The sequence below is a fragment of the Centruroides vittatus genome, unplaced genomic scaffold (genome assembly GCF_030686945.1).
Source record: "Centruroides vittatus isolate TY-2023 unplaced genomic scaffold, ASM3068694v2 contig_828, whole genome shotgun sequence".
Classification (NCBI taxonomy): Eukaryota; Metazoa; Arthropoda; class Arachnida; order Scorpiones; family Buthidae; genus Centruroides; species Centruroides vittatus.
In genome coordinates this window covers 162,516-188,781 of record NW_027122539.1, presented here as the reverse complement: position 1 = coordinate 188,781, position 26,266 = coordinate 162,516, and the positions used below count along the sequence as shown (strand labels likewise).

Sequence of the window (26,266 nt, the reverse complement as noted above, 5' to 3'; positions counted from 1 at the left end):
GGTGACGCCTACTGTTTGTTGTATTGTATCTTATTCCAACAATTTGTCGGGCATTGTCTGTTTTATTACTCACTACTTTTGTCGCGGTTTTATGTACATCTAGTTTTACTTTGTCCCTTTATGTTTAATTATTATTATATTTTGTCTTACTGTCGTACGCTCTTTAGTTCTACATTGTCGTGCCAAATTATCATTTGTATATATTTATGTATTGTATATATTCTCTGTATATGTACTTGTTTGCTTTTCTTATTAATAAATGCGATGCAGGAGCCCTTGAATCCCTACCTCTCTCACCACTGTCCTTTCAACCTTTTCCTTCCCCTTCACTCTCACCTCTTCGCTCACCTTTCAACCTCTTTTTTCCTTTTTTGGCGGTGGGGCTATACTTCTCCATCCTAACTCATGTCTAATTGCTCTCTCAAAAGAAAAAATGTTTTTAATAATAAACGTTATAAATGTTGTATTCAGCTTCAGCTTCTTGGCAGTTTCGGCTATGGAAATGGCACCGATGCAAATGTGCGAACCCATAAACATTGATACGTGTATGAATTTGGGTTATAACAACGTAACCAAAATGCCTAACTTAGTAAGAGACAGGTTTCAATACGATGCCCACTTGCAATTGGCGATGTGAACAAACAGATTATAGACTGTAGAAAATCAACATACAACACACAGATAAACATAAGCCACAGGATCAACCAAATTAATCAAGCCAACATGGCGAACAAAAATTACTTTAAAATTCTACAGATAAATAAACAGAGAGAAAAAGCGTCAAGTTCCCAAGTGATGCATAAGGCCAATGAATTGCACGTAGACTTGATATTTATACAAGAGCCATACACAATAAATAAAAAAATCGTAAGAATGGGAAACTGGCAAATTCTCAGCAAAACTACAGGGAAAACCCCAAACAGTTGCATAGGAGTAAGAAACACAAACATAGACATTGCACTGATTACAGAACTGTCAACAGATATCATAACCACCACAGTAATACAACACAAGCCGACAATCTGTGATTAGCGCCTACCTATCGCCTTACCTGAACGACAAAAAAACAGTGGAAGAATTGAGGAAAATACTTCGAAGAGTGGATAATAAAAACGTAATATTGACAAGGGACCTAAATGCAAAATCATCACTCTGATACAACGACAAAGAAGACAGAAGAAATAGACTTGTCACCGAATTGATGGAAGAAATTGACCTTGTGTCGGTAAACATGACAGAACATCCTACTTACTTCACTCCACATGCAAAAAGTTGGACAGATGTCTGTCTCGTATCGGCAGACCTTGTTCATAAGGTCGAGAACTGTGAAACACTTCTTACCACCTCAGTGAGTGATCACAGATTCATTCTGACCGAATTTAACCACATGCAAATTGCTAATTAACAAATGAGAGTAGGTACGAAACATATGAACTGGGACCTGTTTCGAAAACGCTTCAATGACAATTGGTCAAGTCACGAATTCAGGAAAACAACAACAAAACAAGATATAGACCATTATGTGTAGCTTATTACAAAAGACATGCAAAACGCAAGGACCCGGACAGGAACCCACATCAAGGGGCTTGACAGATGCCCTCCTGGCCATCGCCAATCTGTTACCAGTGGATCTTGTTATAAGGAATAACGTTTGGCTTTTTAATCAGCTCAAACTGAACACAGTAATTAGTAATCAATAGGAATTTAACTACATCACAACTCGCCTCAAAATAAATCCTATAGCCACTGAAATCCAGCAGCACCTGACAAACTACAATCTTGATATCAACTCACAGCACCACTACAAATTCCACCCGTCCCACTCCTTTGACAATCTCTTCTACCTGGACACCGCCGGGCCTCACGAGGGTCTGTGCCTGTTCACCGACGATTCCAAGTCTGACATCAAAGTGGGGTGCACGTTTGTGGTAATGAATGGCAATTCCACTATTTATCAGGCCTATTACAAATAGCAGATCACTGCACGGTCAACCAGGCCAAATCCCTGGCCATTTACAAAGCCCTGCTATGGGTTTCCAAGAAACAAAACGCAGCACTACATCAGGAAAATCACCATCTTAAGCGACACTAGAGTGGCCTTGCTCCAACTACAGAAGCTCAACTCTAGTCTCACTATCATTAGAGACAGCCTCAACCTCCTGTTCTCCCTTCTCAGCACCATCAACATCAACTTCACCTGGGTCAGAGGCCACTCAAACGTCCATGGTAACGAGAGAGCAGACCTTTTAGCCCGCACCGCTCCCAGCAGCATCGACAACTGCAACTTCAAGCTTACTCCTCTCTCCTGGTTAAAACAAAAAATCAGCAATTACTCCAGGACCAGTTGGCAGTTGCGCTGGATAACAGCTCCATCGGTAGGCTCACCCATAGCTTTATCACCAGCGTTACTCTTCAGAGGACCGCTAATCATTTGGTTCCTTTTTTCCAAATAACCCAGCTTCTCACCAGTCACGGTAATTTTCCGAGTTATCTCCAAAGATTCCACAACAAATCGAATGGTGTATGCCCGTGCCCGCTCAATGAAGAAGAACAACCGTGGCACATAATTTTTCACTGTCCTCTGTACACACAGCAAAAAAAGACTCTCCACACTGCCATTCAGAAGGCTGATGAACCGTGGCCTCCGCCCATGAGGACACTCACAGATAATAAACACATTTACAAGGCATTAGTGAACTTTGCCAAGAAAATCAAGATGCTGAGAAGGGCTTGCTGACTTTGCGGCTGCGTCAGCTTCTTCATTCCCTCTTATACCTACATTAACCTGGTACCCAACAAGAATTTTATAGAAAAAAATTCTTCGCAAAAAGGTGGCAAATCAGCTTACGAATTTTAATCACTATGGAGTGAACACTAGGTTCATACGAGATCAAAGCCTGAAGTGCACTAACTGAGTCAGTGTAAATCACGCAGCAACGATGCCCTTTCCTATTTATATACTTTAGAACTAAATAAATAGCCTGCAACTCCACAGTAAAAATGGAAGAATTTGGTGCTATTTGTTCTGCACGATTTCATCCTGGCAAACAAGCTAAGCCAACATAGTCATCCGATTAGATCCATCGGTGTATAATAGGAATTAAATTCCTGTCACGATGTTGAATTTCTGCAAAGTGCTGTCTATAATCGTAGTCTGGGATGGTTTCTTTTAGAAATTGCTTTAAGCTTAATAATCAACGTTTATCACAGGAATTGAGCAAGGTGATATATATTACGACCTCGACCTGCGAAATGTTGTTTGTGTCCAGGTCAATCGTGCTGCTTACATTCTCCATTCTTATGTCAAATGTAGGGACACTACTTGGCGACTGTAAATAATCTTTTCAGCTGAGTATCTGATACTATACAAATAAACTGAAGGTTTAGCCAGAGATTTCTGTTTAATGTAATAGAACAAAGACAACTGCTCTCGTCCCTGACAGATAGTGGAGGCTCATAAGCATCCACGTACAAACTTTGAACAAGAAGTTCGAAATACACCAGTGCACAAAACTCAATGCTTGATGGTGAATTGGATCCAGCATCCAAAGAGTAGATTCTCGCGCAGAGCCATAAACAACACATCCATAATCCAGCTTAGAGCAAACGAGGGCTCTATATATCCTGAGCATCGAACATTTGTCTGCTCCCCAAGATGAGCAGCACAAAACCTTTAAAAGGTTCAGAGATTTTAGACATCTACTCTTCAAATTTGCGCAAGTGTGGCAAGAACGTCAATTTTTGGTCAAACACGACACCCAAAAATTTTGCTTCATTGACCATTAAGATTTTAACCCCATTTAGGTGAATTTCAGGGTCCAGGTGCAAACCACGCTTTTGGCAAAAGTGGATGCACGAGGTTTTCTCTACATTAAAACTGAAACCATTGGTCTTGAACCAATTGTCTATTCGATTTAAGGAGGTTTGCAGTTGTCTCTCAATAAAACTCATGTTACTAGACTGACAGGAAATCTGAAAGTCATCCACATACAGAGAGTGTTTCACACTGGGAGGGAGACAGTGTAGTTATACTGTTAATTTTTATTAGGAACAGAGTTACACTCAAAAATTGAACCTTGAGAGACACCTCTTCTTGTGTGAAAGGCCTAGACAAAGTGTTTGCCCATTGCCTGACTTGAAATCTTCGATTCTGTAGGAAGTTCTTTATAAAAATTGGCAAAATTACCCCGCAATCCGAATTTGTGCAGATCACAGAGTATCCCATATCGCCAGCAGCGATCATAGGCCCTCTCTATATAAAAAACACAGACACTAAGTGCTGTCGTCTAACAAACGCTTCGCGAATGGATGTTTCAATATTTAGTAAATTATCTGTTGTACTTCTGTTCCTACGAAATCCACTCTGATGTAGTGAAAAGTAGTTCTTTTCCTCTAAGAGGAACATCAGGCGTCTGTTTACCATTCTCTTGAAAAGTTTGCAAAGACAACTAGTCAAAGAAATTGGTCTGTAATTAGAGGGATTCTTGCGGTCTTTACGTGGTTTGGGTATGGAAATAATAATCGATAGCCTCCAAGAGTCATAAAAAATATGTTCTGTCCATATTCTGTTAAACAGATTCAGAAGGTTACTAAGGGAATTGTTTGACAGATTTTTTATCATGCTGTAGTGGATTTTATCCGGACCTACAGCTGTATTCCCCGAGCGAGAGATTGCTGTACATAGTTCTATTTTGCTGAATGGCACATTATATTCCTCATTAGATGAAGAGTGGAAGTTTAGATATTGTTTTTCAGTTTGGACTTTATAAGCCTAAAAATCCCTTGTATACATAATATTGCTGGATGAAGACGAAAATGTTTCACCCAACAAATCAGCAATACCTTTTATGTCACTAATTATTGTGCCATTACTTTCCAGCATAGACAGAGTGTGAAGCATATTTTCCATTGATTTTATGGATTTTATCCCAGACTGCTTTTGAGCTGGTGGAAGATGTTATGCTAGATACATACTTCCAAGAATCCCTTTGGCTTTGCCTTCTTATTTTTCTGGCATTTGCCTTTGCTTTCTTAAACGCATACAAATTGTTAGCAGTGGGTATCTTCTGAAAATCCCCGATGCTTTCTTTTGTTTTTTAAATGCTGCCTCGCAATTCTGATCCCACCATGGTTTCGAATGTTTTGGATATCTGGTTGACGTTTTCGGTTGGTTGGTTGGTTAAAGTTTATTGGACACAAAAGCCACAATAGGCCAAGCTGCGCCACAACTTATGGTATATATATGTACATAAATAACAATAAACAATAAAAATCAACAAAACAAAAAACAAAGAACCAATAACAAAAATATACAACAATTAAACTGCATGGGTTTTGTAACAACAAGATGTATATAGATATAAATAAATAAATAATTAATTAAATTTCTTTATAAATATTTGTAACTTTTAAAAAGTTCAATAATTTATCAACATTTGGCCTCTGGCCCAAAATCTCTTTAAAACTTGCATTTCCAAAATGCTGCCTACGAATCCGTTCAGAGGCGATGCAATTGCTCAGTATGTGCTTAACACTTACATTACAGTTGCAATACTGACATACAGGCTGGTCATCACCCTTCAAAAGGTATTGATGAGTCAGTCGAGTATGTCCAATTCTCAAACGAGTAAGAATGACCTCAGATCTTCTGTCATAGGGTTTCTTCTGTGTCCAATTTTCTATCACAGGTTTGATCTCGTGTAGTTTATTGTGGACTTGTACGTTCCACACATTTTGCCATCTCTCCTCTAGTCGTTTTTTAACAACTAGCTTCAAGTCACCTCCTTCAATAAACATTGTATGCTGAGAAGGTCTTGCTGACTTTGCAGCTGCGTCAGCTTCTTCATTTCCTCTTATACCTACATGGCCTGGGACCCAACAAAATTTTATAGAGAAATTCCTCGCAAAAAGATGGCAAATCAGCTTACGAATTTTAATCACTATGGAGTGAGAACTAGGTTCATACGAGATCAAAGCCTGAAGTGCACTAACTGAGTCAGTGTAAATCATGCAGCAACGATGACCTTTCCTATTTATATACTTTAAGGCTAAATAAATAGCCTGCAACTCCGCAGTAAAAATGGAGGAATTTGGTGCGATTTGTTCTGCCACAATTTCATTCTGACAGACAAAGGCTGACCCAACGTAATCATCCGATTTAGACCCATCAGTGTATATAGGAATTAAATTCCTGTCACGATGTCGAATTTCAGCAAAGTACTGTCTATACATGTAATCTGGGGTGGATTCCTTAGGAAATTGCTTTAAGCTAAGATCGACATTTATCACAGGAGTTGACCAAGGTGATATACTATAAAGCTCAGGCTGTGAAATGTTACCCATATCCAGGTCGATCGTGCTGCTGACATTCTCCATTCTTATGCTGAATGTAGGGACACTACTTGGGCGGGCTGCAAATAATCTTATCAGCTGAGTATCTGATACTATACAATCAACTGAAGATTTAATCTGAGATTTCTGCTTAATATAATAGAACAGAGACAACTGCTCTCTCCTGAGAGATAGTGGAGGCTCATAAGCATCCACGTACAAACTTTGGACAGGAGAAGTTCGAAATGCACCAGTGCACAAACGCAATGCTTGATGGTGGATTGGATCCAGCATCCGAAGAGTAGATTCTCGCGTAGAGCCATAGACAACGCTTCCATAGTCCAGCTTAGAGCGAACGAGGGCTCTATATATCCTAAGCATCAAACATTTGTCTGCTCCCCAGGATGAGCAGCACAGTACCTTTAAAAGGTTCAGAGATTTTAAACATCTACTCTTCAAATTGCGCAAGTGTGATAAGAACGTCAGTTTTTGGTCAAACACAACACCCAAAAACTTTGCCTCATTGACTATTGGGATTTTAACCCCATTTAGGTGAATTTCCGGGTCCAGGTGCAAACCACGCCTTCGGCAAAAGTGGATACAGGAGGTCTTCTCTGCATTAAAAGTAAAACCATTGATCTTGGACCAATTGTCTATGCGGTTTAGCGAGGTTTGCAGCTGTCTCTCGATGAAACCCATGTTACTAGACTGGCAGGAGATCTGAAAGTCATCCACATACAGAGTGTGTTTCACACTGGGAGGAAGACACTTAGCTATGCTGTTAATTTTTACTAGGAACAGAGTCACACTCAAAATACAACCTTGAGGAACACCTTCTTCTTGTGTGAAAGGCCTAGAAAAAGTGTTGCCCATCCTGACTTGGAATCTACGATTCTGCAGGAAGTTTTTTATAAAAATTGGCAAATTACCCCGCAATCCGAATTTGTGCAGATCACGGAGTATACCGTATCGCCAGCAGCGATCGTAGGCCTTCTCTATATCAAAAAACACAGACACTAAGTGCTGCCGTCTAACAAACGCTTCGCGTATAGATGTTTCAAGAATTACTAAATTGTCTGTGGTACTTCTGTTCCTACGAAATCCACTCTGATGTGGTGAAAAGTAGTTCTTTTCCTCTAAGAGGAACATCAGGCGTCTGTTTACCATTCTCTCGAAAAGTTTGCAGAGACAACTAGTCAGAGAAATTGGTCTATAATTAGAGGGATTTTTGTGGTCTTTACCTGGCTTGGGTATGGGAATGATGATAGATAGCCTCCAAGAGTCTGGAAAAGTATGTTCTGTCCATATTCTGTTAAACAGATTCAGAAGATTACTGAGGGAATTGTCTGATAGATTTTTAATCATGCTGTAGTGGATTTTATCCGGGCCTACAGCAGTATTCCCCGAGCGAGAGATTGCTGTACATAGTTCTATTCTGCTGAATGGCACATTATATTCCTCATTAGATGGGGAGTGGAAGTTTAGATATTGTTTTTCAGATCGCACTTTGTAAGCCTGAAAATCCTTTGTATACATAATATTGCTGGATGAGGACGAAAATGTTTCACCCAAACAATCAGCAATACCTTTTATGTCACTGATTATTGTGCCATTATTTTCCAGCATGGACAGAGAGTGAGAAGCATATTTCCCATTAATTTTATGGATTTTATCCCAGACCGCTTTTGAGCTGGTGGAAGATGTTATGCTAGATACATACTTCCTCCATGAATCCCTTTGGCTTTGCCTCCTTATTTTTCTGGCATTTGCCTTTGCTTTTTTAAAAGCTATCAAATTCTCAGCAGTGGGGTATCTTCTGAAGATCCCCCATGCTTTCTTTTGTTTTTTAAATGCTACCTCACAATTCTGATCCCACCATGGTTTCGGATGTTTTGGATATCTGGTTGACGTTTTCCCCATTGTTTTTTCGGCTGCCTGAATAATACTCGATGTGACAACTTCTACTGCATCATTGATATCGGCAGTATTGACCATTTCCTCAGTGATGTTAGCCAAAGAGGAAAATGTAGGCCAATCTGCCGTTTCAAATTTCCAGCGTGGTGGACGGGCTGTTTCACAGCTTTCTCTGCCTCGATATTCTAAAAATATTGGGAAGTGGTCGCTGGAAAGTGGATTACATCCAACCTTCCATGTAAACGCTGAAAACAGATTTGGACTAGCTAATGTCAAATCAATGGCAGTAAATGTTCTTGTTGGGGCGTGGAAGTATGTCACTTCTCCAGTATTAAATAAATAGAGTTGGTGATTGCCTATAAATCTCTCAATGGCCCTGCCTCGACGGTTTATGTCGGGACTGCCCCACATTGGGTTGTGGCCATTGAAATCACCGAGTAAAAGGAATGGAGTCGGCAGTTGTTCAACCAAGGCATCCAATTCATCTTCATCAATTCTGACATCTGGTGGCAAGTATATGGAACAAACTGTGACAGTAACGCCAATTGAAATTCTGACTGCCACAGCTTGCAGCTCTGTTGTTATTTGTACCGGTAAGGACGGGATGCGGTTTGAAACCAGTATAGCCACACCTCCGCTGGCACGGTTGTGGCTATCGTCATCCTTACGATAAAGATTGAATCCTTTTAAAGAAATATTTTCTCCAGGTTTCAGATGGGTTTCCTGGAGTGCCACACAGAGAGATGAGGTAGATAATGTCAAGTGTTTAATGTCAGAAAAGTTGTTGCGGAAACCACGACAGTTCCATTGGATTATTTTGTTATCCATTATGTGTTTGAGGTAGCATTCTTCGCAAAAGTGTCCCTCTTCAATTTCACAGAGGATTTTCCTTTTGGAGGTGAAATTGGTTGTGGCACCTCCATATTATTCTCTTCATCAGAGATATCAGAGAACTCACTCATAGATTGAGCCTCTGATTTTTTAGATTTAGAGAGAGCTGCTTTCACTCTCTGTTTGTTTAGTGGGTTCTTACTTGCCTTCTTAGAACCCAGGTTTCTTGTTGTGACCCCTGTTTTAGGTAGGGGTGCTTTTGCTTTTAGATTCTCTTTTTCTGGTGTTTCTTTTGATGGGATCAGTAGACATTTCGCATGGCAAGTGAGAGATTCTTTCGGAGAAACTGAAATATTCGTTTGAACTGCACATGTCTTTGTGGATTTCAAAACAGCTGCAAATGTCTTCTGTTTCAATGGTGCACTTGAAGTGACCATGCGCCGAGCCTCTAGGTAAGGTATGTTGCTAACTGTTTTCACTCGTTGGATTTCTTTCTCTCTCTGCCATGCAGGGCATTTCCGGGAGTAGGCAGGATGGGCGTCTTTGCAATTCACACAGCATGGAGTATTGGTACACTCAGCACTCTGGTGACCTTCACTTCCACACTGTGCACAAACGCTCTTTCCTCTGCAGGATGTTTGAGAATGTCCAAACCGCTGGCATTTGAAGCAGCGCAGTGGGTTTGGAACATATGGTCGAACTGGACAGCGCAGATATCCTGCAGTAACAAATGATGGTAATGTTGGCTTTCCAAAAGTGAGAATGAGATGTTTAGTTGGTATCAACTTGCCATCACGACGAATGGAGATGCGTCGGACAGCAGTGACACCTTGATCTGAAAGACCGATCTGGATATCTGATTCATCTTCAGACATCAGATCGACCTCAGATATCACACCACGTGATGAGTTCAAACTTGCGTGTGGTGTGATGGTGACTGTTATGTCTCCTAGAGATGTCATTTTCAAAAGCTTTGCTGACTGTTGAGAGGAGGCTGCTTCTATCAGTAGGTCCCCTGACCTCAATTTTTGTATTTTCTTTAAATGTCCAATAGTTGATTCAAACAACTTTTGAATTAGGAAAGGGGAACACTTAGACATCGGTTTTTCAGTAGTACTATGTACTATGAGATAAATTGGTTGGTTGGAGGAACTGACCTCCTTTGGTTGTGATGCCATGGTGCTTGTGGTTTTTGAATTTGTTGAATCCATGTTTAAAAATAACTATTCAGCTCCTAGTGACCCCACCCACCATGGGGTCCAACAAGGGGATGCCGTCACATGGGAGACTCCCATAGACCGTCACACCAGGGTTTCCCAGGAGCTATACCCTCACAATGCAGTCAAGAAGAGCACATCTTGCCTGACGTGTCCGCCCGGTCTGCATCGATCGGTTGACTCCAAGCCGAGGTCAAGAATGACTCACCGACCAGCCGATTGACTCAAACGGAGCCTGATTTGAGCCTCCCGTTTATCCGAAGCAGGGGCCAAAGCAGTGTGTTGGGAACGGTATGTTGCCCCTCAACTACCAGGATCCCCCTTTCCGGCATACGGGCCACCACGCACGGCAAACACGTGGGTGGGCGTTCAGATCCCAGGGATGGTAAAGAAGAAATACCAAACCATCTCTGGGAGGTCCCCTCACCACGGACAGGAACCCACATCGAGGGGTTCGACGTTTCCCCATTGGTTGACGTTTTCCCCATTGTTTTTTCGGCTGCCTGAATAATACTGGAAGTGACAACTTCTACTGCATCATTGATATCGGCAGTATTGACCATTTCCTCAGTGATGTTAGCCAAAGAGGAAAATGCAGGCCAATCTGCCGTTTCAAGTTTCCAGCGTGGTGGACGGGCTGTTTCACAGCTTTCTCTGCCGCGATATTTTAGAAATATTGGGAAGTGGTCACTGGAAAGTGGATTAGATCCAACCTCCCATATAAACGCTGAAAACAGATTTGGGGTTGCTAATGATAGATCAATGGCAGTAAATGTTCTTGTTGGAGCGTGGAAGTATGTCACTTCTCCAGTATTAAATAAATATAGTTGGTGATTACCTATGAATCTTTCAATGGCTCTGCCTCGACGGTTGATATCGTGACTGCCCCACATTGGATTGTGACCATTGAAATCACCAAGTAAAAGGAAAGGAGTTGGCAGCTGTTCAACCAATGCATCCAATTCATCGTCATTGACTCTGACATCTGGTGGCAAGTATATGGAACAAACTGTGACAGTGACGCCCATAGATATTCTGACTGCCACAGCTTGCAGCTCTGTTGCTATTTGTACCGGAAAAGACAAGATGCGGTTTGAAACCAGTACATCCACACCTCCACTGGCGCAAGTGTGGCTGTTGTCATCTTTACGGTAAAGATCGAATCCTTTTAAAGAAATTCTTTCTCCAGGTTTTAGATGTGTTTCCTGGAGTGCCACGCAGAGAGACGAGGTAGAGTATGTCAGGTGTTTAACGTCAGAGAAGTTGTTGCGGAAACCACGACAGTTCCATTGGATTATTTTATAATCCATTATGTGTTTGAGGTAGCATTCTTTGCGAAGGTATCCCTTTTTAATTTAACAGTGGGTCTCTCTTTTGGAGGTGACTTTGGTTTTGTAACCTCCATATTATTCTTTTCATCAGAGATATCAGAGAACTCACTCATAGATTGAGCCTCTAATTTTTTTGATTTAGAGAGAGCTGCTTTCACTCTGTTTGTTTAGTGGGTTCTTACTTGCCTTCTTAGAACCCAGGTTTCTTGTTGTGACCCCTGTTTTAGGTAGGGGTGCTTTTGCTTTTAAATTCTCTTTTTCTTGTGTTTCTGTTGATGGGATCAGTAGACATTTTGCATGGCAAGTGAGAGATTCTTTCGGAGAAACTGAAATATCCGTTTGAACTGCACATGACTTTGTGGATTTCAAAACAGCTGCAAATGTCTTCTGTTTCAATGGTGCACTTGAAGTGACCATGCGCCGAGCCTCTGGGTAAGGTATGTTGCTAACTGTTTTCACTCGTTGGATTTCTTTCTCTCTCTGCCATGCAGGGCATTTCCGGGAGTAGGCAGGATGGGCATCTTTGCAATTCACACAGCATGGAGTATTGGTACACTCAGCACTCTGGTGACCTTCACTTCCACACTGTGCACATACGCTCTTTCCTCTGCAGGATGTTTGAGAATGTCCAAACCGCTGGCATTTGAAGCAGCGCAGCGGGTTTGGAACATATGGTCGAACTGGACAGCGCAGATATCCTGCAGTAACAAATGATGGTAATGTTGGCTTTCCAAAAGTGAGAATGAGATGTTTAGTTGGTATCAACTTGCCATCACGACGAATGGAGATGCGTCGGACAGCAGTGACACCTTGATCTGAAAGACCGATCTGGATATCTGATTCATCTTCAGACATCAGATCGACCTCAGATATCACACCACGTGATGAGTTCAAACTTGCGTGTGGTGTGATGGTGACTGTTATGTCTCCTAGAGATGTCATTTTCAAAAGCTTTGCTGACTGTTGAGAGGAGGCTGCTTCTATCAGTAGGTCCCCTGACCTCAATTTTTGTATTTTCTTTAAATGTCCAATAGTTGATTCAAACAACTTTTGAATTAGGAAAGGGGAACACTTAGACATCGGTTTTTCAGTAGTACTATGTACTATGAGATAAATTGGTTGGTTGGAGGAACTGACCTCCTTTGGTTGTGATGCAATGGTGCTTGTGGTTTTTGCTTTTGATGAATCCATGTTTAAAAATAACTATTCAGCTCCTAGTGACCCCACCCACCATGGGGTCCAACAAGGGGATGCCGTCACATGGGAGACTCCCATAGACCGTCACACCAGGGTTTCCCAGGAGCTATACCCTCACAATGCAGTCAAGAAGAGCACATCTTGCCTTACGTGTCCGCCCGGTCTGCATCGATCGGTTGACTCCAAGCCGAGGTCAAGAATGACTCAACGACCAGCCGATTGACTCAAACGGAGCCTGATTTGAGCCTCCCGTTTATCCGAAGCAGGGGCCAAAGCAGTGTGTTGGGGACGGTATGTTGCCCCTCAACTACCAGGATCCCCCTTTCCGGCATACGGGTCACCACGCACGGCAAACACGTGGGTGGGCGTTCAGATCCCAGGGATAGTAAAGAAGAGATACTAAACCATCTCTGCGAGGTCCCCTCACCACAGACAAGAACCCACATCAATAGGTAACCTTTTCAGAGTTCAGTGTATAGTAACGGATGATCGGCCGATTGCATAGGTCTTTGACCTGTAGTTAATTTCCGCTGAATAACGCATGTTCACGCCTTCGTTCAGAAATATCCCTTTCGCAATCTATTCGTTGGATAAGATTCTTTAGCGTGACAAGATTAATTAGATTAACAATAAATTTATTAGATAAGTTATCTTCATCCACCTTGTGGGGTACCTTCCCGTTGGTGCCCTCATTTGTTTGGCACCCAGAGCTTAAGGGAAAGAAGTCCAGCTAGTAGCGGGAAAAAAACTGACGTATCCGGCTACGCTTACGAGTGGGCTGCAGCATAACCCATAAATGGTCTACTACTGTCCCTTGGCTTTGAAGGGCATATGGAGGTGTAATCTCCTTTTCTCCTTCCAGTTCTGGTTTGGCAACTTCACTTTCGAGCTTGGACTCTGCTTCCTCGCGTTCACTTTCTGGTTCCGTTTCCTCGCTGGGATTAGATTGCTCTTCTGTTACTGAAGGGAGTATAATCGTTAATGCGTCTTCGATGAATGATGCAAGAGGTGGCTGGATGATTGTGTCCGTGTTATCCTGTTGTACCCGGGGGTCGCTTAGCTTTTGATGGGCAGCCATTCTCCTTCTCGCACACTGAATTTGTAGTTTCTGTCTCTCCTTCCCTTCGGCAAGAAGTATCCGTTCTGCTCGGGAGATGTCTGACAAGATTTTCTCTTTCCTTGCGGTTCTTACACCGCTTTCTCCCTCTGCGCGGCTGTCTAGGTGTGCAAAAAGGTATCGTTTTCCCATTTGGTAGGATGACTTGATCACAAGCAAGATCTAAAATTAATCGTGCGGTTTCCATGAGGTCTCACCCCAAGATTCCTTCACATAAGTTTGCGACTTCGACTTGTACGATGGCACATGACATGGCATATTTCTTTCCCCGTAATTTAAACACAGGTGTTGCTGATCCTATAGCAGTAATTGGCTCCCCTAAGCCGTTTCCTAATTTCTGTCAGCGCCCGAATTTTACGGGAGCTTTCCTTTTCAATTTATTCGCTGAGTCGTTTGATATGAGCGTACGTTCTGCACTGGTATTAGCTTGCATTTTTACTGAAATATTGTTAATATAAACCAATATGATAGGTTTGTGCCTTCAGATAGTTCTAGTTATTCCTATCCTGCCTTTCCACCTCGTCTCATTGTCATCAAATGAATCTGGTTGGGGTGGAGAAAAGTTCCTACTTGATTCAGTATAGAGTCATTTTTGCTTACATACAGAATAAGTGAACCTAGTAGAGTAATTATGTCGAGGTCGTTGATCTTGGATGCTTCGAATAATGCCTGTCCATCCGTTTTAATTTTCTTCCATAGGTTGAGAGCTATTTTGATCATTTTCGCTTTCGCGTTTCCTTATAGATTCATTTCGTTGATGCGTAGGAAAAGCATTACTATTAGTATCTCTGCGACCGCGAGAATTTTGGTTCCTATAGTGTGGATCATTTGGTCAGTCAGGTTTACGGTTAGTATTAACTGGGCAGTATCCTCCTCGCCAGAAAGGCAGGTTGTTATAATTCCCTTGATTATTTTGCCTCCCTGAAGGGGTTCTAGCATTAATTGCAATTGAGGTTAGGGTAAGACCTTCAACTTTGGCTTTAAGTTCTTGCATAGCCGACATTAATTGAGCGATATTGTCCTGTGAGGAAAAGTCTCTCACCCACTTGCTATCCCTAACTGTTCACATAATTCCCTGAGGATGGGCAGTCAGCTGTTTGATCATCTCTTCGCTGATGGCTGCTTTGAGCGCCATATCAAAGGTTTCAGCCTCGCAGCTCATCACCCGCTGGCGGATCCTGATATCTATTCCATTGAGAAATTGAGCTTTTAAACGTTCATTAACTCCTTTCTTTGAATGCACTGAATAATAGCAGTTTCTGCGGCATCCGCACCGGGCTCTGGCGTAATCTCCATTTCCATGGCTAGCACTTGAAGCCAAGCGGCATATGCTTGTACGTCTTCATCCCGTCTTTGTACGCAGGTATAGAATCTACTAAGCCTAAACAAAAAAGGTTCCCGCTCAAACCGCGCGATCATCAAGCGCTTGAATTCATCAAAGTCGTCTACCTCTTTCATTTGCCAGTCCTTCCGGACAAATTCTCGAGCTATCCCGGTAAGTTTGAGTTTGGCGATGGCCAGCATTTGGGCCTTTGACCATGCCGCTACTTTCCTCACGTCGGCTAATGAGTCAAAAAAAATCCGTGACACTGATGCCTTCCATTTCTCCAGTAAACACGGGCAGTAACGAAATTATTCCACCCAAACTTCCTAGCGTAATATTTGAATTTGAGTTAGCTGGTCTTGCCGCGGGTTGCGAATCGCCCTCCATTTATCCTAAATTTCAATTAAATTGGAACTACCTCCACTAATACTCCTAGTGCTTCCACCTACGGTTTAGGTCCCTAATTCAACTGGAATTGTCCTTATTATTCAAATATAGTCCTTTCCGCTCTATCGATAGTTAGAAGACATCGAACCCCACTCCTGACACCAATTTGTGGGTGCATCAGGAAGTGGACAGAGTCACACCTCCTTTTTCTCGACTAACAGGTCGGTAAGACCTGCCCACGGTCAAGATGGCGGTTCAGGTTTGTTACGTGTTACGCGAGTGAGAGTGAGGAAGTGGATGAGTCTGACAATAAAGCAGCATCTCAAATAAACGACATTGATGGAAAATACAACAACAATTTATTAAAACTGAAATCTACAGCTACAAGTAAAAATGATATACAATCAACTTAGTTTAGGGTACCCGGGAGAGAGTTCACACCAATTTGGGGAGATCATACCTCTTGGTCCGAGTAGATAGGTCCTTGTAACAAGTTTTGAGGTATCTGCGACTCTGCTTCCTTTGTTGACAATGTCAACTTTCCTCGGGACGAACACTGTTTTATGGACGTGTTAGGCGTGGACAAGCACTCGGTAATCAACCTGGAGTCAATCAGACGAACAGACTGTAACAGACCCCCTTTCTCTCTCTGGTCGCCCTTTTATCTTTTCGGTCACGTTTCTCTCCATCACCAACCAGCACAATTCGGATTTTGTTCCTCATGATTCATTTTTTCTCTGTGGGAAACAAGCAATAAAAATTTTATTGCCAGAGTTTGGTTCCAGCAAGTTCAAATTTTTACAAAATATGACACTAAAAATTGCGCTGTTGGTCAATTGGAGAATACTGGACAAACAAACTGAATGATTTGTTCAAGTTTTGGGGGTGGCGAGGTAAAGATGACGATCAATTATAGAAAATCTTGCTTCTAACCCCTTGTCAAAAAAGGAAACCAATAGCGGAGGGTGGTAGGGAGTCTCTCGATCCCAATCCGTCGTCATTCCAGAAATAGAAACGTAAAAAATGCAGATATTTAGCCTTAAAATTCAAAAAGAATCCATTACATCAATCGCATTCAAATTCGTTAGGCGCTTTCTAATCTCCATAGAAACCGCAACAATTGCCGTTTCTATGGAGACGCGTACTGTTGCAAACACAAATTTGTTGCACTTTGCACGTTTTTCGATTGCCGAACAGACGTGTGCGCTCTTTGCTCTGGTTTTCGCCATGTTTTTTGCCATTCTTCAGTGTTCTTTGCTACCCGAAGTGGTTTTAAGAAGACTTTTGCATGCCGACATTACACCAAGTAAGATTTTAATTCGAATTTAGCTAGCTGTAAAATTTTATTTTCGTTTCGTTCAGTCCAACTTTCAGAGACATCATCATCTGGCGTATTTGCATTTAAATCTGCCGTCACTTGCGAATTAGGACTTTTAAACGAGCCGCCACATTAGAAAGAGACAAGCGCCATAAACAGATTAAGTATTTGCTCGTGGGTTTATTTTCGTAATTAATTCATTTATATTTTATAAACACAGTGAAATAATAACGATTTTTTATAAAAGTTCAATTAAAAATTATTTAATACAAACTTTAAATTTGAATTTTAACTAAAATATATTCTGGTAACATTGATGGACGAAGACTATACTCTGAAGCATGGGATGTTCCTCCAACAGGTCAAAAATTTTGCCCTTTGATCTCCGACTTCTCCAAGCAATTTATGTATTAGTTACAACGCTTTTCAATGGCTTCTTTTGCCAGAATTAAATTGTCTGCAAACACTTCTAATACACTTAACAGTTATCTATACAGGCTGGACACAAAGAATCTAAGGAAAACAATTCTTTGTCTCTTTCCACAAGGTGCAGTCATTTCTGAGTGCAGTCGATCTTCCACAGTTACGTGATCTTCTGCCAATGCTTTGTGCCACTTAAACGTTCGTGTCCCAAATGGCAAGTTCGGCTGTGGGCACGTTTCGCTTCTTTGTACGTTTGTCTTGTCTTTTGGTCGACTTGTCCGCAATTCCTTTGCACAAAACTCTTAAATGCCGTTGTTGCATTTATGTGACGTACACGTTAGGGTAAATTGCTCTAGAAGAAAACACTTGTTACGACTTGGGCTAGAGTGCCGTGTCCTCATGGCTATGTGCGGCTGTCTTTAATTTACTGTCGTACAAATATAAATTATACATAAGAGACTTTCTTCGTTCCAGGTCAGTCGTCCCTACTGCAAATACAGTTGGAATGTTCTAGCAATTCGCAGTAGGATCTAACACAAGCTATCCAAATTCTGATTCGTCGTAAGTGTAATCTTGGACTTCTGCATTAATTGGTCCCAGAAGACATCTCGGCACATTGTTCGATAGTCGGATTCGAATCATTTAGATTTAAACAGGCAGCTGCAATGAGCATTTAACTTTTCTCAGAAGAATTTAAGCATTAATTTAAACTTTTGTGTTAATCAAATAATTGCAAATTTCTTTTTTTCAGAATGAAGACGTTGTAGTGGTTTTGCTGGAGGTTTCAACAAAAGAATGCAGTGGTGCCAGAGAGATGGGGTTCCTCAGACAACGCAAAACGAGTGTCGTTTCGTGCCGTTGTGGGTTCGACAAACGAGAGGCAGCAGGTGAAGAAGGCCTTCCCCAAGTGCGCATGACGTGGCATCCTTCGAGTCGAAATCATGCAACGCTACACCCTGAGTCCAGTGCACTTGGCTAAGGCTTTCAAGAGTCATCTGGCCACAGACCTTGCTGTAAAGGACGTAGAAAACAACAACGCCTCTAAGTTGACATTTTCTGGTTGATCGCATTCTGCCTGTTCGTCTGTGACAGAGACGCCACCGCCTTGCCAAAGTTGGAACAAGGAGGAATCAAAAAGCAGAGCCACCGAAGTTGAAAGACGTTGTCTGTCTGTTTTGTCGTTGCAGACGGCTGCAGTTCTCTTGGCTTAAGTGGTGATCCTCTTCGATTTCCTCTTCTTCACTCCCATGCGACTTTCTTACCGGATTCAACACCTTTTCCCGGACGTGACTTCTCTTACCCAGTCATGACCCATGGTCTTGTCTCCTAAACGTGACACTCGATAGACGACAATGGATTTGACTCCCGATTGTGACCACCCAGACGTGACATGTTTACTCATCAAATGCAACATTTGGCAAACCTTTCTTCACAAACAGCTGTTATGAGGATTGAACTTCTGATTAGAGTAGGTTAGATTAAACTAGGCCAGGTCCTTCGCTCTTCTCCTGACACTGTTCGGGAAGAAACACTGTCTGATAAAAAAATCAACTTCTTATTTTCTCACTGTCTTTGTGTTTTGTAGGAACATTTGAGAGGAAGATACTTCTCCCTCCCCCAACTTTAACACAAAAAAAAACAAAGTGGCCATTTATCGTACAAGTGAATACTTTCCGAAATCTCCAATGGTAAGAACTCCTTTGTGTTCATTTTCAACACATCTTATTCTCCTATTGTAATTTACTGTTTTTAGACACGCCGAAAGATGTTCTTCGATCACACACATACACACACGGACACATCATCACTGTACACAAAGATATAAACTGTTTAACCTTTACTCCAATTCTCACACTCACACGCTTACACGTCAAGTGCCTCGTTCTCTGTAATTCGACACAACGAAACAACCCGAATACTTCCCACAAATCCAACCCCTGGATCATCGTCCCTAGAAGTGGAAATGCCTAATTTAAAGATTAAAACACTTTAAATTGGTAGCCAAAGCGGATCTGGTAATCACAACTTGCATGGATTGAATGAAATTTCACACATTTCCATCAATAGTCACTTTTGACAAATTTTTCTGTTAAATCTCTAAATTTGTTATGATAAGAAATTATCTGCGCACAAATCTCCCTCGTATTTCCGTATTGCTAACTCTTACTTACGAGAGTTTTCCCAGAAGTACCCGAACTGACATATAGATGGCGGTAGTTATCAAAAAATTACTGTTGTCGAAAGTATCAACCTCATAAAGCTTAAGTTTAAAGACACTGCGTTGTTTAGTATTTGTTTGACAGCCATCAATAGTGAACAATCTCAGTGAATTTGTAAACATAAAAAAATTGGTCATTGTTATGTGATACAATACTTTCATTTGAAAAAAGTTTCAGTCCAACCAATATTAAAGCTGAGCTGGAATCTACTCTGAAGGAGTCTGCTCCCTCATTTACAACAATAAAATATTGAGTGGCAGAGTTTAAACGAGGCTGTACAAGCTGCCAATACGAACATTGCAGTGGTCGACCAACTGAGGCGACCATGCCAGAAATGGTGAAAGAAATCCACAAAATGGTATTGGGTAACTGTCGACTGAAAGTGCGAGAGCTAGTAGACATAATAGGCATTTCAAATAGTGCTGTACATTGCATTTTGACTGAAAATGTGTATTTGAGTAAGCTGTGCGCAAGATAAGTGCCGCGTTTGCTCATAATTAAACAAAAACAGTGTCGTGAGAATGTTTCAATCGAGTGTTTGGCGATGTTATGCAACAAACAAAGCAAAGTTTTTGCATCGATTCATAATCATGAATAAAATGTGAGTCCATCACTTCACCCTTCAAAAGGTTGGTTGGTTGGTTTAAATTTATTAGCACAAAGGCCACATAGGCCAAGCTGAGCCACAACTTATGGTATATATAAGTACAACAGGCAATTTCAATTGTGATTTAGAGGCTAACATCTTAGAAACTGATCGACTCTTTGAAGATTGCTTACATCTACTGGATCAACAAGTATTAGATGAGCTGGGTGATACTCCATTGTACATAAATAACAAATGAACAAAACAAAAAACAAAGAACCAATAACAAAAATATACAACAGTTAAACTGTGTATAACAACAAGATAGGGTAGATGTACCAGTTTTGGCCGGTGTACCAGTTCTGGCCAGAAAACAAATTTAACTTAAAAATATAATCACCACATTCAAATCTGTCCAATGAAACAAACTTTTATTGTTAACTATGAAGGTTTTGAAGAAAATCCCTTCTGATTGGTCAAGAAAAATTTCAGTTACTCATAATGATTATCACTTTTGTTCAGTTCCTTCAGGAAATAAGCCATTCCTTACAGATTTTCATAACAGACACAGGTAAGTGAATCCAACTTTTTTTAATAAAACCTTCAGTTATTCTTTTTAATTTTATAGCTAAAAGATTCTAAATTATATTTAATTTAATCCTTGCATGTCTGCATTTGATAGTTTTTTAATTTATTTGACAACCATAGGGTGGCCAAAAGTGGTACATTAAATTGATGAGTTTTCTAGTTGTGGCCAATAAGCTGGCCAAAAATGGAACTTGCATGTACCATTTCTGGCCAAGAGCCTTTTAGTTCCTTTACAGTGGTTTATAAATATAATTATTTATTAAGTTTGACAATGCTAAAATCACTTAAAATAACTAGGCCTAAAAGTGCTAAAGCACTTTTAGGCCTAGTTATTTTATGTAAAATTAAAAGTACTAAAGATAGCCTATGTCTCTCTTCTTTAGATAACTGATACTGTCATGGCACGTGTAAAACAAGTTCAGCGGACAAACATCAGAGCATCAAATGTGAAAAAGCTCCTTTTTCAGTATTCACCAAGTAAAGTACGAAGTGCAATAAAAGCTGTGAAAGATGGAATGTCTGTGAATAAAGCAAGTATCATCTACAAAGTACCAAGAACTACTCTTCGCCATAAACTTAGTGGACATGCACCTATAACATCTGGTCACACAGGACCTCAACCAGTTTTGGGTGTTGTAGAAAAAGCATTTTCTGATTGGACTGTTGAATCAGCAAGACTTGGTTATCCAGTTACCAAAGAAATCCTACTTAGTGCTGTGGAACTTTATGTCAAAAAGAATAACTTGGAAACACCATTTATTGAAAACAAACCAGGAAGGAAGTGGTTTGATGCATTTTTAAGAAGAAATCCTATTGTCAGTCAAAAACACAGTGAATATTTGAGTAAATCAAGAGGATCCGTAACAGAGCAAAACATTCAAAATTGGTTCAAAGAAGTTGAGGAGCACTTAAATGATGATATATCCATTTTGAGTGATCCACGACGTGTTTTTAACTTGGATGAGACTAGTTTCTTTTTATGTCCCAAAGGCACTTTAGTACTTGCTGAAAAAGGGAAACCTGTTTATGACATTGTTAAAAGTTCAGACAAAGAAAATGTGACTACATTAATTACTGTAAATGCCAGTGGAGAATGTGCTCCTCCCCTTACTGTGTTTAAATATGAAAGGATCCCAAACATTATTGTTAAAACAGCCCCTTCTTATTGGGGCATAGGTAAGACTGAGAAAGGCTGGATGACTGCTGAAAGTTTTTATGAGTACTTTGCAAATGTCTTTTTTCCATTCTTAACAGAAAATAATGTTCCCTTACCTGTTATTGTATTTCTAGATGGGCATTCTTCTCATATGTCTTTAAATTTAAGTCAATTCTGCCGTGAAAAAAAGATCATTGTAGTGTGCTTATACCCAAATACCACCCATGTGCTTCAGCCCCTTGATGTCACTGTTTTCAAATCAATGAAGCAAGACTGGAAACAATATGTAAGAACCTGGCGTTATAAACATGACAATGAAGAAATAACAAAGTTCAACATCATACCAGCACTTGCTGAACTTATTGGAAATAAAGCCTTTCCTGATAATGTGAAGACAGGATTCCAAGTTTGTGGCCTTTACCCATTCTCTCCTGATGCAGTTGACTATTCAAAGCTACCTTCAAAGTACACATCAGTTCATTCAACAGCAGCAATGGCAAAAGTAAACTCTGAGAAACAGCTTAGCCATTTGGAATACCTTGAAACTAAACTAGATCCAGAATTGTTGAAACAATTCAAAATTTGTAAAGAACAAGGATATGACTGGTGTTATGAACAATCTGCTTATATGTTATATGATGTTTGGGAAAAGTTCTTGGAAGATGATGAAGCAGGGAAGACTCCAATTTCACAAGTAGGCCTAGAAATTTCAAACTCTTCTACTCCAACCAATATTTCCACTCCCAGTACTAGCAAAGTTTCTACTACACCCATTGTTGTTAATACAAGTACACCTCTCAGCTCAGGTCCTGACTCAACTCCCACTCCCAATACTAGCAAGCTTTCAGTTATCATCAGTCCTATACAGTCCTTAAGCAGTTCACAAATAAGACAGCAATCTCCTCAAACTTCAGCAGAAGTTTTGAAAGATGTAATTAGATGGCCAAATACAAAACCGTCAATGTCAAAGAGGAAGAAAGTTCACCTACCATGTGTCATAACTGCTAATAAGTGGGTCCAGCTTAAAGAGGCACAAGAAACTGAGAAGAAAATGAAGAAGTTCAAGCCTAAAATTAGTAGAAAACAACAGAAAAAAAGACAAATATCCAGTGACGCAAAAACAAATTCTAGCATTGACATAGATTCCGAGAATGAAGATGATGACACAACTCCAACTCACTCTAGTAGGCCTACAAGCTTCAGTCTTCTCTGTAAGAATGATTTTGTCATTGTGCGGTATGAAGGTGAATACTTTCCTGGAAATATTGTCCATCTCACTGAATCAAGGGCAAAAGTGTCCGTGATGGAAATAAGTGGACCTACTGACTGGAAGTGGCCTGAAAAAATTGATTGTATATGGTACACTAAACATGACATTATAGAAAAAATAGAACCACCAGTCTCTAAGAATTCTAGAGGTGCTTGTTTCGTACCAGAAATGATGAAATACAGAGTAAAATAACTTTTAATAAATATGGCCAAAACTAGTACATTCAAATGGCCAAAACTGGTATAATGTTGGCCAGAACCGGTACATTTTAACTTTTACATTTGAAATTAATAATTACATTTTGTGAAAGTTCCTAAATAAAACATGATTTATCATAAAGAAAAACTGAAATTTATGGTTTTATTTACTTTCAACTTTAACATAAAAGTCCAAAGAAATATTATTTGGCACATATTTTTCTGGAAAACTTTGCTTGCTTTGGCCACAACTGGTACATCTACCCTATATATAGATATAAATAAATAATTACATCTCTTTATAAATATTTGTGACTTTTAGAAAGTTCAATAATTTAAATCAACATTTAGCCTCTGGCCCAAAATCTCTTTAAAACTTGCATTTCTGAAATGCTGTCTACAACTCTGGTCAAAAGCAACACAGTTGCAAAATGTGTGTTTAACACTTACAGTACAGTTGCAATACTGACATACTGGCTGGTCATCACCCTTTAAAAGGTATTGATGAGTAAGCCGAGTATGTCCAATCCTCAGACGAGTAAGAATGACTTCAGATCTCCTATCATACTGTTTCTTGTGTGTCCAATTTTCTATTATAGGTTTGATCTCGTAAAGTTTATTGTGGACTTGTTCGTTCCACACATTTTGCCATCTCTCTCCTACTCGTTTTTTAACGACCAGCTTCAAGTCACCTCCTTCAATAAACATTGTATGCTGAGAACGACTTGCTGACTTTGCAGCTGCGTCAGCTTCCTCATTTCCTCCTACACCCACATGGCCTGGGACCCAACAAAATTTTACAAAAATATTACTCGCAATAAGATGGCAAAACAATTTGTGAATTTTAATCACTATAGAGTGAGAACTAGGTTCATGTGAAATCAAAGCCTGAACTGCACTGAGTCAGTGTAAATAACACAGCGACGATAACCTTTCCTAATTACATAATTTAAGGCTAGGTAAATAGCCTGCTACTCTGCAGTAATGATGGAAGAATTCGATGCAATTTGTTCTGCCACAATCTCATCCTGGCAGACAAAGGCTGAGCCAACGTATTCAACCAATTTCGATCCATCACTATAAATAGGAATTAAATTCCTGTCGTGCTGTTGAATTTCTGCAAAGTGCTGCCTATAGATGTAGTCCAGAGTGGATTCCTTAGGAAACTGCTTTAAGCTAATGTCAACATTTATCACAGGAGTTAACCAAGGTAATATATTATCGACCTCGGCCTGTGAAATGTTGCTTGTGTCCAGGTCAATCGTGCTGCTTACATTCTCCATTCTAATGTCAAATGTAGGACACACAACTTGGACGAGCTGTAAATAATCTTTTCAGCTGAGTATCTGATACTCTACAATAAACTGAAGGTTTAGCCAGAGATTTCTGTTTAATATAATAGAACAAAGACAACTGCTCTCTCCTGAGAGATAGTGGAGGTTCATGAGCATCTACGTACAAACTTTGGACAGGAGAAGTTCGAAATGCACCAGTGCACAAACGCAATGCTTGATGGTGGATTGGATCCAGCATCCGAAGAGTAGATTCTAGCGCAGAGCCATACACGATACATCCATAATCAAGCTTAGAGCTAACAAGGGCTCTATATATTCTAAGCATTGAACATTTGTCTGCTCCCCAGAATGAGCAGCATAATACCTTTAAAAGGTTCAGAGATTTTGAACATCTACTCTTCAATTTGCGCAAGTATGGCAAGAACGTTAATGTATGGTCGAACACAACACCCAAAAATTTTGCTTCATTGACCATTGCGATTTTAACCCCATTTAGGTAAATTTCAGGGTCCAGGTGCAAACCACGCCTTCGGCAAAAGTGGATGCACGAGGTCTTCTCTACGTTAAAACTGAAACCATTGGTCTTGGACCAATTGTCTATCCGATTTAAAGAGGTTTGCAGTTGTCTCTCAATAAAACTCATGTTAGTAGACTGACAAAAAATCTGAAAGTCATCCACATACAAGGAGTGTTTCACACTGGAAGGAAGACACTTAGCTATGCTATTAATTTTGATTAGGAACAGAGTCACACTCAAAATACAACCTTGAAGGACACCTTCTTCTTGTGTGTAAAGCCTAGATAAAGTGTTGCCAATCCTAACTTCAAATCTTCGATTCTGCAAAAAGTTTTTTATAAAAATTGGCAAATTACCCCGCAATTCGAATTTGTGCAGATCACGAAGTATCCCGTATCGCCAACAGTGATCATAGGCCTTCTCTATATCGAAAAACAGACACTAAGTGCTGTCGTCTAATAAACGCTTCGTGTATAGATGTTTCAAGGTTTACTAAATTGTCTGTGGTACTTCTGTTCCTACGGAATCCACTCTGATGTGGTGAAAAGTAGTTCTTTTCCTCTAGGAGGAACATCAGGCGTCTGTTGACCATTCTCTCGATAAGTTTGCACAGACAACTAGTCAGAGAAATTGGTCTATAATTGGAGGGATTCTTGCAGTCTTTACATGGCTTGGAAATGGGAATAATAATTGATAGCCTCCAAGAGTCAGGGAAAATACATTCTGTCCATATTCTGTTAAATAGATTCAGAAGGTTACTAAGGGAATTGTTTGACAGATTTTTTATCATGCTGTAGTGGATTTTATCCGGACCTACAGCAGTATTCCCCGAGCGAGAGATTGCTGTACATAGTTCTATTCTGCTGAATGGCACATTATATTCCTCATTAGATGGAGAGTGGAAGTTTAGATAATGTTTTTCAGTTTGGACTTTATAAGCCTGAAAATCCTTTGTATACATAATATTGCTGGACGAAGACGAAAATGTTTCACCCAACAAATCAGCAATACCTTTTATGTCGCTAATTATTGTGGCATTATTTTCCAGC

General features: G+C 40.4%; 2 protein-coding genes across 2 annotated transcripts; both read right to left on the bottom strand.

The window, feature by feature from the left end:
• Nucleotides 1-9,071: 9,071 nt before the first annotated feature.
• On the bottom strand, nucleotides 9,072-10,286 carry LOC136982437 (uncharacterized). Its single transcript, XM_067278922.1, has 2 exons — nucleotides 9,992-10,286; nucleotides 9,072-9,910 (listed from the first exon to the last, which is right to left on the bottom strand). Exons 1-2 carry the CDS (start codon nucleotides 10,284-10,286, stop codon nucleotides 9,072-9,074), a joined length of 1,134 nt encoding a protein of 377 aa, XP_067135023.1.
• A 1,475-nt stretch (nucleotides 10,287-11,761) lies between these two features.
• On the bottom strand, nucleotides 11,762-12,814 carry LOC136982436 (uncharacterized). Its single transcript, XM_067278921.1, has 2 exons — nucleotides 12,520-12,814; nucleotides 11,762-12,438 (listed from the first exon to the last, which is right to left on the bottom strand). The coding sequence occupies exons 1-2, from the start codon at nucleotides 12,812-12,814 to the stop codon at nucleotides 11,762-11,764; spliced, it is 972 nt and encodes a 323-aa protein (XP_067135022.1).
• Between the last annotated feature and the right edge of the window lie 13,452 nt (nucleotides 12,815-26,266).